The sequence below is a fragment of the Schistocerca serialis genome, chromosome 5, assembly GCF_023864345.2.
Source record: "Schistocerca serialis cubense isolate TAMUIC-IGC-003099 chromosome 5, iqSchSeri2.2, whole genome shotgun sequence".
Classification (NCBI taxonomy): domain Eukaryota; kingdom Metazoa; phylum Arthropoda; class Insecta; order Orthoptera; family Acrididae; genus Schistocerca; species Schistocerca serialis.
The window spans coordinates 480,596,257-480,609,710 of record NC_064642.1 but is presented as its reverse complement, the minus strand read 5'-3'; the positions used below and the strand labels follow the sequence as shown (position 1 = coordinate 480,609,710).

Sequence of the window (13,454 nt, the reverse complement as noted above, 5' to 3'; positions counted from 1 at the left end):
TGCTGCAGTGCAGCTAGAAACTAGATATTAAACAAAATGAGCAATCTCTCAACTACAAAGACAATAGATATAAAATGTTTCTCATCATTTCATTAGGCATTTTAGTAAATATCATAAATTAAGAGCTCCACAGTGTAATCATATGTTTTCAAGTTTGAGCATGTCGTATTTGTGATGCATTCGACAAAGAAATGTCAATAGCAAGGATAATGGCCTTTTTTTTTTTGCACCTAATGGCTTTCTTTTGTCAGACAACTACCTCTCAGCTGGGCGCCCAAAACGCATTACGTCAAGGTCACTTACCTTTCTTACTGAAATATTTATGACAGCAGTTTCCGCTTCAGTGACAGTCTCATATAAAAATATTTCACAGGTCAAGAATTTGCGTTACAAATCTGTAGAAACAAAATCCTATTGATATAACAGTGTCCAAAAAATTTTCGTCGGCATTGTAATACATTCACGCATTTACATACATTTCATAACTCTTAAAGTACGATTCTTGGTTTCCAACAATCTTTTTCACAAACCAGAGTCCCTAACCACTACTCATTATTCCTTACCTTATTCGTCGACACTTCTTCAATATTTCATCATAACAGACACGTGGCATAATCAAATAACTCATATAGCATCAGCTTATTGATCATAAACATACCGCAACAGCATAATACACATAGTCATCGTAATAATAACATCATAACACCTCAGTCAAATCTCAAAATCGTCGTAGCTTCCTTCAATAATTTCAAAACCTAAAAAAATTCTCTGCTCATGTCAAAAGTGTCATCTACCTCAAACGTACTTTAAAAATCATGATCCCATACCAAATACATCATTCAAAGCTCTTGTAGTATCACAATGGTTCCAAAAAAAATATGAACAGTTCACAAAGTACAGACAAAATTCAATTTCATAAGTGTGAAGTTATCCAACTGTGTAATTACGTAAACATCTGTCACTGATGTATTAAAATAAATGTTTGTCTCTCTCAGTTAAATGATCAGATATCTGTGTAATTTATGTGTTAGAGAAATATGGTACCGATGTGCAAAGTTGTGTAAGCAAATACCATATTAGCTAGGGCTCCTTGTGCTTGCCAAACACATGATACACAAAGTAAGCGTGTACCCCCTGAGGATTAATGTAATTATACCCTCAGGTGTTACAGATTACAGCACTGGAATGAAATGTATCACGGAAAACTTTCTTTGTAATTCAAAAATCTTGAAAAATAAATGGTTTAAGTACAAAATTAATCACTCAAATGCGTGTCCTGTAGCGCTAAACTGTGCATCTTGTTGCAAAATAATCTCTGTGGAAGTGTCGTAGTTATCGTCCTCTGAAAGCTACGTTCTGCAGAAGTCTATGTACTTACCTCATGATAAACAAAAGTGAAATGTTCTGCGTATAGATATCGTAGTTATTATGCTTATTGGCGTGATGAAGAAAGTACTGTACAGTAACGTATTGTTGCGCCACGAAAAAGGCTGTCTCAGTGTTGCTATACCACAAAAGTTACTACTAAAACATGTTTTACTTTCCAGAATAATTCAGAAAAACTGTGCAGATATAAAACAGAAACACCGCAAAAGCAACATTGTAAATTGTCACTCATTAGTAGTGTCGTGATAAAATCGTGTAGCTGTCACATAAACTAACCACTGTGTCATCTGGTATCTCACAGAAAGTACTTTAAATCCAGAATGTATTTTCAAGTAAACCAAAATGTTGCATTAAAATCTCATTAGCAGTACTGGTAAATGTTCTAAGTATGTGAGCCTTATAGTCGTTATGTAATCGTGCAACTAACAAGCAAGAATGTACACACACAATTACACTGTGTCGTCTGTTCGCAATAACAATGCATCCATAATTTCTGTTTAAATAAGTTTTCTTGGTTCTTGACTGAATATTTAACTTCAAATATTGTTGCATGTTAACAGTTTCTTAAGTCTGACAAAGCATACTAGAAATGTGAAGTGAAAAATTTTATGGCAAAGACAAAGTTAAAAAGCAGATTATCTTTCAATAAACGGTTTTACATGTGAAATGTGGTGTAAACCTTTACTCTTCCTACTACGCAGAGTTTCAACTTCAACGCAATTATCATGTGGTATACGTCGGATTCTGTAAGGTCCATTGTAAACTAGAAAGAATTTGTGACTCAAGTGTTTCTTCTTATGTGACAATGAATGAGCTTTAATGAGAACTTTCTGACCAATATATAATTTCTTTGCATTTGCTTTACCGTGTAGTTTTCTCCTTTTGTCTGCTGCAGATTTTATATTTATAATAGCCAAATCAATTATGTCTTTGTGTCGAAGTTTACGTGTATTCGGGAAAGGTACAAGCTCTCTGATTCTGTTCGGTGGTTCTTCATTCTTTAGTACAAGAGTAGGTGGTAAAGCAGTGGAGTCGTGAGGCATTTCATTCAGCACGTTTTGAAATAAGTGTAAATATCTGTCCCAATGCTGATGCTTTCTGTGACAATAAAGTCTGCAAAGCTTATTCATTTCTTTCATAATCCGTTCAGACGGGTTACAATGTGGTGAGCACAATGAAATAAAAACAGGTTTGATTTTATGTTTCCGAAGCATGCGTGACCAAACAGCAGATCTGAATTGCGGTCCGTTATCTGAAATGACTTTACTAACGTGTCCAACTTCACGTAAGAAAATTTTAACAAAGGCGTTGGATACAGACCGTCCAGTGGCTTTACGTAACGGAGTGAAAGAAACAAATTTTGAAGTAAGTTCAACAGCGACTAGAACGTACGAAAATCTATTAGATGTTCTGACAAGCGGTCCCAAGAGATCAACAGCAGTAAATTCTTTTAATTTAGAAGGAATAATAGGAAAAAACGGAGCATGATGTGAGACTGTAGATGGTTTCGCCTTTTGACAAAGTTTACAAATAGACAAGACTCTTCGAATTCTCTTTTCCATATTGTTAAAATAACAAGTCGTTCGAAGAATATAATAACATTTTGGTGGACCAAAATGTGCGTAGCTGAAATGAATGTACCAAATGAGCTTATTAACAAAATCGTCTGGAATGCAAAGTACCCATAGCTTGTCATCAACAGTGCAGCGTTTGAAGAGTATGTTGTTTCTAACCAGGTAATAATGCCGAATCTGAGTGTGTGTCTTTTCATGCCATTTGCTCTTGATGTCTTTCCAAATCGGATCTTTATCTTGTTCATGAGCAATGTCCTTTAAAGATGTGGTGATGAAGTTTTCAAAGGTGACTTTCTGAATGTAAAGAACACTGAAATTTTTCTCGAGGTTGCCTTCTGTGTTACTTTTCTCGAGCCCAGCCGGTGCGCGTGACAGTGCGTCCGCAACAATATTCTCCTTGCCGGGAATGTAGACTATTGTGAAGCGGAATTCTTGCAGAAACAATGCCCAACGTTTTAACCTGTCATGATTTAATTTTGAAGACATAAGAAATTGTAATGCACAATGATCACTGTATACTTTTACGTGCTTACCAGAAAGAAAGAAACGGAATTTGTTAAATGCCCAAACGATAGCTAAAGCTTCTAATTCAGTAACGCAATAATTTTTTTCAGATTTTGTTAGCACTCGGCTAGCAAAAGCAATGGTTTTCTGAACAGTAGTGTCATTTTCTATGGCTTCTTGAAATAAATGGGCACCAAGACCGACTTTAGAAGAATCCGTGCTAAGGCAGAAATCTTGAGACAGATCTGGATGAGCTAGTATTGGCGCATTAAGTAGCGATTCTTTCAAAGAATTGAATTCCAACTGTGCTTGTTCGTCCCAGTTCCAAATATTATTTTTTCCAGTGAGAGAACAAAGTTTTGGTGTAACTAGAATTTGCATATTCAGAAAACGACGGTAAAAATTTACAAGACCTAGAAAACTCGGACTTGTTTTTTTGTGGATGAAACTGGAATGACTCTTAATGCTTCTAACTTTTCAGGATCCGGCTGAATACCTTCAGAAGAAATAATATGTCCCAAAAACTTCACCTTTGTCCTACAAAATTCAGACTTTTCCAAGTTAACTGTAATTCCAGATTCTGCAAAAATATGTCACACGCTGTTGAGGATGCGATTGTGTTGTTCCCATGAGGCTTCTGCTATCAGAATATCGTCCACATATAAGGGGATGTGACGTTTTAAGAACTCAGGTAATATGGAATTTAGCCCGCGAATGAATGCTGCTGAAGAAATGTTCAAACCAAAAGGAAGTTTCCGAAACTGATAACAAACGCCGAAACAAAGGAAAGCTGTGTATTTTCTACATTCTGGATGAAGTTCGATCTGATAAAAGCTGGATCTGAGATCAATAGAAGACAACACTTTTACGCCATTAAAATTTTGAAGAAGTTCTTCCATCGTTTGCGGCCTGTCTGTTTCAGGAATGATGATAGTATAGATTTGTCTCGAATCTAAGACAAGCCTGATCGATCCATTTTTCTTCTCAACAACATGTAATGGATTGTTGTATGAGCTTACTGCAGGCTCAATAATGCCCTCGTCAAGCATGGATTGTATTTCTGTTCTAACACGGTCCCTATAATGTGCTGGAATTACGTATGGTCTAACACAAAATTTAGTATGCTCACGAACACGAAATTGGTATTGAAATCCCTTGATTGTTCCTGTTTTGTGAGTAAAAACTGTGGAATGTGCTTGTAAAATCTCAAAAAGGTCCTGCCTATCAATGTCATTACAATTCTCAATTGTTTGAATTTTATTCTGAATTAACTCATTAGTTTCAAATATGCCGTCGATATCATCCCTGTCAGTACTTGCAGAGTGATTGTTAGTGTCTAGTTCCGTAGAAAATTCCGAACTGTTGTCTAACAGAAGGTAAAGCCGATTAACTTCCTCGTCATGGTTTGAGAGCCAATCTTCAAATTTCAAAGCTATTGACCTACCTTCTTTCTCTAAACTTATTTCAGCATCGTGAAAGTTTAAGATTACTTTGTATTCATTAAAAAAGTCTACTCCCAATATAATTTCCGTCGACAATAATGGAACAATAAGAAAGTTCATAGAGAAGCTGTGGCTTTTGACAAAAGAATTCTAAGTTGGTTTGTTGGCGCACATCTACACTTTTTCCAAAGATTGCACCTTGTATTAATCTTACGTAACGGAAGTGTGGGACAATCGTTCGATTTGTTGCATTTGCTAAAGGCTGTTTCACTAATTACTGTAATGGGACTGCCAGAGTCAAGTACTGCCGTAAATTTTATGTCATTTACTGTAATGTGAATCACAGGATATGCAATGTTGTTATGTTTTACGTCGTGTTCCTGGAGTAAGGTGTCTCTAATGTCTTCCATTCTTACGTAATTACTAGCTACGGCAGCTGCGTCGTCAGTTTCATACGTACGTTTTGTGGCTGCCAGCGGTATGAGTCATTGCCTATTGTCTCTTTGTTCGCGCGCGTCGTTATTGGGATTTGGAGACCTAACTTCTACAAATTCGTCTTGTCGAGAGAGCCCTGCTCTGTTTGAATCCCGCCAGTTCTGATGCAATTCAGCTCTGTCGTTAAGATCATATCGTCTGTCGTCATGTCGGTAGATTCCGTAGTTTCTTTCTTGTCGGTCACGTGGTGGAGAATTTCTCCCTGAATCGTAACTGCGCGCTGGACCGTTGCGTCTAAAGTTATTCTGTCTCCCTTGATAATAATTATTTTGGTTCCAATATTGTCTGTTTCTCTGATTGTCTCTGTGATAGTCACTACCGCGTAGAGGTGATCTTTCCCTGTAATTATTACTGCTCTGTCAACGGTTGTCATACGGGTGGTGTCTGTTTTGGTCACGATTTGTGTTGTGAGAATAGTCTTGTCGTGTCCAGTTATTATTTCTTTCATCGCGGAATTGCGACGGATGTGACCTATAATTGTTGTGTTCCTGTTTTCGCGTTCCGCGATTGTCAGTGTCAATTTCTAATTCTTGTAAGAGTCCCTGAAAAGCTTCAATGTCGTCTTTGCAACGTCCTGCCAAAATAATATGTCGTAAATGTTCAGGTAATTTGATTAAGCGAATGCGGATGAGTTCTGAGGGACTGTATGGGTTTGACAGGTATTGATTCTTGTGCAACATGTCTTCAAAATATTTCACAAGACTGGAAAATTCAGATTGTTCGAAATGTTTCATCATTATGATGCTATGTTTTACTCGGTCTTGTGTATTTTGAGACCAATATGCTGAGAGGAAGGCATGATAAAATTCTCCTTCACTGTGGCAATCGTGAATGACCGATCGCATTCTTACAGCTGGTTCATTCTCTAAATAGCCACACATAAATTCTAATCTGCGCTCTAATGACCAGTTGGGAGGAAAACAATGAGAGAATTGATGGAGCCACGCTTGTGGATGAATGTCGTTGCCAGAATTCTTAAACGTTTTGAATTTACGTGTAGTAATGAACAGCTTATAGTCAAAATCATCATGTCGGCGAGTCGCATGTCGGTCATTGTTACGTCGTGTCGGCGGTTCCATTTCAAAATTCGGTGCACCTTGCCAATTTCTTTCATAATTTCTGAAATGCCCTGTGTTATTAATTTGTGGTTTTTCCATATTTCTATATCCCTCTTCCCGTATTGGGGCGCGAGTGTCCTCTGAAATACGTAATTCTTGTATTACCTGTGTCAGCTGATCTTGTACTTCCCGGATTTCTCTTTGGTGTTGCGTATTTATTTGATTCTGATTTTGTTTGAATTTCCTAATTTGTTCGCACTCTTCTGTGTCATTAAAGACTACCGGTTTTGTGTCATTCAGATTATCATCTACCTTCGTAGATAAATTATTTAGCTGATCCGAAAGTTCAACTACTTTCTCTGATAATGAACTAATTTCCTCCATGTGTCTTTCTGAACCAATTTTCAGAGTATCTACTGTGTCCTTTAAGTTTTCCTGAGTTTTTGCAAGTTGCGTAACCGAATCGGTAGATGCAACTGAGTCAATTTTAGCTTGCAAGGTCTCATGATTTTCATGAACAATAGTTTGCAGTTCTTTTATGGCTGCTTCGTGATTCTGTAATGCATTTTCATGCCGCGAAAAAATAGGTTGAAAATGCTCACAAATTTGTGTTTTTACATCATTACAGACTTTTTGACATTTCGATTCAATGTTATGTAACTCAGTAGTTAAATCTTCACGTGTTTGTTCAAGCTTATGTTCCACTGAGTCTAACTTTTAAAGCTTTTGTTCCATTGCGTGTAACTGTTGCTGTGTTTGTCTCTGGTGTTGTTCCATTGTGTCTAACTTTTGAAGATTTTCTTCCATTGTGTCTAACTTTTGAAGCTTTTGCTGTGTTTGTCTCTGATTTTGTTGCATTGTGTCTAACTTTTGAAGCTTTTGCTGTGTTTGTCTCTGATTTTGTTCCATTTGTTGCATTAATTGCAATAATAATGTATTAGTGTCTGGAATCTGTTTGTCTACGCTTTTTGGCAGTGCATTTTCACCGGCAACATTCACATTTTGACAAGCAGAAAATGTGTCTTGACTCATTTGAGAAAACGGTGAGGAACCAAATCCTAAGTCTACAGTATTTGCAATATTGTGTTCTGTCATTTCGGATTCCTGAGGCGAGCTGTTGCCGACCGATCGATCGATAATGCGACCCTGTTCACTACCTGTTTCACTGTCTACACCATTATTTGCCGCCCGCTCCATTTCCCTATGCACAATTACCAAATTACTACTTCGAATGTCTGTTAATTCACTACACAGCGGTGCTGATAAGCTACGCTCGTCGTCACTATTATTTCTCAGTTTACTTTGGAGCCTAGTGTTACGTTTTTCACACGCCATTATTGTCACAATATTTCACACGATAACACAGAAAAACACAATTTGAAGAGCAAAAATAAGAGAACACATTAACATAGCACTGAAAATAATATCTAGTTAATTGCAAGCGCAGCTGCGAAATACTTGGTGCAAACCTACATGCATGCCACAACTGTTTTACTGTACAACAATGAAAGACTGCAACTACAAAGGAGATTCTCTCTACAATTACGCGCTAGCAATAAACAATAGCTACACTAATTACACAAACTACAAGAAAAAAATCAGAAGATTCCAGTGAGGTATCCTCGGCTAAGGGTCGACATATGAAACGTCCCCTTTAGAACAATTAGACACGACTGTGCTTAAACTGACACACAATATTTTTAGCGCAACGCAACTGACTTTCAAAAAATCCCTAAGAAAGAATGGCCCTGACTAACATTAACCTATACCTTTCACAAATCACTTACCTCACAAAAATATTCGTTACTGGAACTACTGTAATACAGCGAGCGCCACTACTGCCAGCTAAATAAAAGATTCAAACTACGGAAGGCACTAACTACTGATAGGCATAGTTAGCAAATGAAAGATTTTAATAGAGAACAAACAATGTATTTACTTTAATAGTGTTGAAAAATCATAATATACATAGCAGTTCATGATATCCAGTCTTAAAAATTTCAAAACTCCGCCATCTCTCTCCCCACATCCGCGCTGTTAACATCCAGCTGCCGCTGCCCAACACTACAATGGCAGACAACAATGCAAACTAGCCACAGACTGCGCACAGCACAGCCAGTGATTTTCATACAGTGCGCTACGTAGTGTTGCCAATAAGAAAACATAAGCAGCATACTTACAACTCAAATGGTACTGTCGTCGTTTCGACCAGCCAGTGATCGTCTTTAGACAGTTAAGGATAAAAAGAGAAGACAAAAAATTCTTTATATATTCTACAAGATCTGCGAAACAACTACAAATTCAATGATAAAAAAGAATAATATGATAACTAAAGTCACATACTGCATCATGGTCCCCGTTGTATTCAACAACAGTGAAGACAACATTAGTGAGAGGTCGAGGTATTATAGAGGGATTGAAATCGCTTTGTTGTTTCTTTATGCATCCATTCATGTATTTCTCCTATCCAGTAATTTCTTTGTAGAATGTCCCACATTTTTACAAATGCTGAAATTTAAAAATTGTTTTAAATATTTTTAAAGCTCATCAAAGATATTTAAAAAATAACATATTACTCTGATAAATTCCGCTGGATACAGGCATGTATCGTATAAAATATAAAAACAAAAGAACACGGTGATAATCATTGTATCCGTGGTGATATCTTTGACTAGGAGTCAAAACGCCTTGCGTTCTGTGTTCGATCCCATCCACTGCTTAAATTTCTAACAAAAACCATCAGCAACGGCGGTGGAAGACTTCCAGTATAAGGAGTCACCCTCGTTCTGTCAACGACTTTTTGAAAGAGGGCCTAGGAGTGTGCAGAGTTTCAGGAAACTGCTGCTAAAAGGCGGCAGAATCAGCAGTGATCAACGACATCATGAGGCAGAAGGCAATGGAAACCACAGCATTAAAGACATATGACGTGTATCCACAGGACACGTGGTGTGACCTGTAACTGAAATAGTATCATGACGATTTACACGCTGGCAAAAGATTCCTGATTACTCGCCCATTCAGATATCCGGAGGGGGGGGGGGGGGGGGGCGGAGAAAAATAGATTAGAAAGCTAAAGAAAGGGTAACCTTCTACGAGTCGGAGATGTCTGAAAGTGACAGGGAGGCTAGAAAATCTGAAAGGGGAAATGCAAAGGCACAGCCTAGACATAGTGGGGGACAGTGAAGAGAAGGGTAATATCAACAGCGTCAGAAAATGGTATGAGGGGTGTAGGATTATTTGATTTATTGTGAAAGTTACTTCGTTATGAGAGTTACTGTGCACAGAGCTCATCAGTATCATTGGCAAACCAACGCCAAAAACAATAGTTCAGGTCTTCATGCCGATGTCACAAGCAGAAGATGCAGAGCGAGAGAAAGTATACGAGGACAGTGAACGGGTAATTCAGTGCGGTAGTAATCTAAAAGTCATGGGGGACTGGAACGCGGTAGTGGGGAAGAAATAGAAGGAACGGTTAACGAAAAATATGGGTTTGGCAGCAGGAATGAGATAGGAGAAAGACTAATTGAGCGCTGCAACAAATTTCAGATGGTCACCGCGAATACGCTGTTCAAAAATTAGAAGAGGAAGATTTCTAGTTGGAAAAGGCCCGGAAACAAGGGAACATTTCAGCCGGGGTTCATCATACGATGTTGCAGTGCCTATATCATTCCGAATTATGATGCAGGGTTCCTTTGGACATGCATGCCTGTCGAAAAGAACAAGCACTGTGACGACTACAGCCGTTATGAAATACATTAAATGTATTCGCAATTGCGAGTACGTTCAACCATCACCTGTAGAATGGAATGACGACAATGAAAATTTGTGCGGGACTGGGACTCGAACCCGGATTTCCCCTTATCGCCAGCGGTCGCCTTATCATTAGTCTATGCCAGCACGACTCACGGCTAGCCTCAAACTTCTGCGTGTCGTCAACCACGTGTCTACAACCTGTACTCGTACATCCATTGTGTATATTCCCGCACGATATAGCAGTTCCTGTGTTATTCCGAATTATGATGCAATATTCCTCTGGATATGCATGCATGGGGATGCAGAACGAGACTCAGTGCTGAACGGAGCTTTGGAATACCAGGTATCTAGGCGCTACAGTCTGGAACCGCGCAACCGCTACGGTCGCAGGTTCGAATCCTGCCTCGGGCATGGAGGTGTGTGATGTCCTTAGGTTAGTTAGGTTTAAGTAGTTCTAAGTTCTAGGGGACTGATGACCTCAGCAGTTAAGTCCCATAGTACTCAGAGCCATTTGAACCATTTTTACCAGGTATCTAATAAGGCACAAGCGATAAACAAAAGTCATTCAGAATATCTAAAATAATTGGGGGAAGTGGAACGAAACTATTCTAGTTGGTGTATATGTATAGAAGACTGGAGGCATACGCTCAGACTTTCGGAAAAATATCATCCACAAAATACCGAAGTTGACAATGGCAGACAAGTGCGTGGACTATAGCACAATCAGCTTAACAGCTCAAGCATCAAGCTGCTGGCAATAATAATTCACAAAAAATCGAAAAGAAAATTTGCGAACTGTTTGGGCGTAGGAAAGGATGATATACCAGAGAAACAGTTTCGACGCTGCCCTGATGATGGATGCAAGATTTGACGTTCATGGAATTTGTCAGCTTGGAAAAAGAGCTGGTGCAAGAAGTTGGAAAGTCAGAAAAATAGTGGGTAACTACGGGGAAATTTGGGTAATACACAGTATGTGTAAGAACGAAGAAGAAACAATTAGAATGGGAGACCAAGAACGAAATGCTCCCATTGGAAATTGTGTAGGACAGGCACGAAGTCTTTTGCCCTTAACGCATCCTTTCGCCCCTACTGTTCGACTTATACATCGAAAAAGTACTACGGAAAATTTGCAAATTTGTGGTAAGTTCTATGGGACCAAACTGCTGAGGTGATCGATCCCTAGGTTTACACACTACTTAATCTAACTTAAACTAACTTACGCTAAGGACACCACTAACACCCATGCCCAAGGGAGGCCTCGAACCTCCGACGGGCGGAGCCGCCCGAACCGTGGCAAGGCGCCCAAGACCGCACGGCTACCTCGTGCGGCAAGTACTAAGGAAGTAAACGAAAGTTGAAGAGTGGGGTTAAAATTAAATGAGAAGCATATTAATGATAAGATTCGCCGATGGAATTGCTATCTCTAATGAAAGTGAGGAAAAATTGCAAGCCCTCATGAATGGAGTGAGCACACACCATGGATTGAGAGTAAACCGAAAAAAGAGGAAGGGAATGTGGAGCAGAAGAAATGGGATTAATGATAAACTTAATGTCACATTTGATGCCCATGATGTAAACTAAATTACGAAATTCTGCGACCTTGGAAGAAAGAGACACGTGACAGACGAAGTAAGGGGGACATAAAAGAGTAGACAAGCGATTGCGAAGTGGGCGTTCCTGGCTGGTATTTAATTTGAAGAAGAAATTTCTTAGAATGTACGTTTGGAGCAAAGCATTGATGTCAATGAGTCGCAGACTGTAGGAAGGGAATGAAAGCGTTTGAGATGTGGTGAAATGGAAGGTGTTGAGAGTTAGGTGGAGTGATAAAGAATGCAGAGATTCTCTGCGGAATCGGCGAAGAAAGGAAGGCGTGGGAAACACTAACAAGAGGAAGGGACAGGATGGTAGGACATGGATTATGACATCAGGGTTTACCTTTCATGGTATTGGAGCTGTAGAGAAGGTAAGAAACGGGGGGGAAGACGGAACTTGGACTACATCCAACAAATAACTGAGAACATAGGGTTCAAGTGCCACTCTGAGATTAAGAGGTTCGCACAGGAGATTAATTTATTGAGGGCTGCATCGAACTTGTCAGAAGACTGAAAGAAGAATTGGATCAAAACACTTAGTCTCCAGTTCGTTTCGATCTGCAGTTTGTTTCGATCACTCACTTCATTTTCAGTTTGTTAATTGTCTACTTCGGACTGGAATTCTCTGTCGGTAATTTTGCTGCTTAATTTCGTCCCATCCCGTTTCCGCCACAGGTTTCTCGCCTTTCGCTCAGGCTGCAACGGTGAGTTTGCCGTCGACTGTTTGCAGGCTTCCTGGCGGCTGGGGATATGTCGCTGCCTGGCAACGTGGGCCTCAAGGACCAGTCGATGGCGCTGCGCTGGGTGCTGCGTAACGGCCCCATGTTCGGCGGCAACCCGCACAGCGTGACGCTGCTCGGCGTCGAGGCGGGCGCCGCCAGCGCGCACTACCACATGTTCACACACCTCTCCTTCCGTGAGTATGGACATCCTGACAGATGTCATTTGTTTGTTTCTATAAATTCACGCTCTTCTCGAGCTGAAATATCGACGCTGTAATACACGTATTTTACTTCTCGGATCACTAAAGATCACCAATTGGTATTTTTTGTGACCTCGCCAAAACATTTGATCGTTTCACTCTTCTAGAAAACTTACATTTAATGAAATTCTAGTGTTATATACAGCGAGCTTGAATTGTATTTAACAAAAGTGAAGCAAAAAGTGGTGCTGAATAATTAGACAGTTGAACTGTCGAAGTTGTAGCGAAGGTCGAGTACTCACAGTTGGAGTTCCAGATGGATCAATTTTCGGTCCAGTCATACTCCTTGTATACGTGAAAAACCTTTAGTTAACATACCTGAAATGCCGTTGCAAGTGTTATTATTAATCTGTTAGAGAGAGGCAGCAACAGAAAGAAATGTAAATAATGTTTTTAGGAGAATCGATGGGTGCTTCTCTGCAAATGGATTTTCCATTACATTCGATAAAACGAATTATATTCACTTCTGCATAACAAACAGAAGGTCAACAACAAATGTAGAAGGTGAACGTGTGTTAGTGTAAAGTGTAGAATGCTACAGATTGTCGGACGAACAATTTTTTTTTTTAGGTGTCAGTTTTTCGATTGTTTTGGCGCTGCCATCAATCCTTCCATACCTTATTCTAAGCTTTCAATGTCGCTGTAAGTGCTACATCCAAAATTCTCTA

At 39.3% G+C, this 13,454-nt stretch overlaps 1 protein-coding gene across 1 annotated transcript in view; it reads left to right on the top strand.

The window, feature by feature from the left end:
* LOC126482011 (venom carboxylesterase-6-like) overlaps window positions 1–13,454 on the top strand; it is a 149,029-nt gene that overhangs the window by 39,751 nt on the left and 95,824 nt on the right. The window contains exon 4 of the mRNA XM_050105979.1: window positions 12,535–12,720. Coding sequence (XP_049961936.1) covers window positions 12,535–12,720 — 186 coding nt within the window. The remainder of the gene's footprint in view (window positions 1–12,534; window positions 12,721–13,454) is intronic.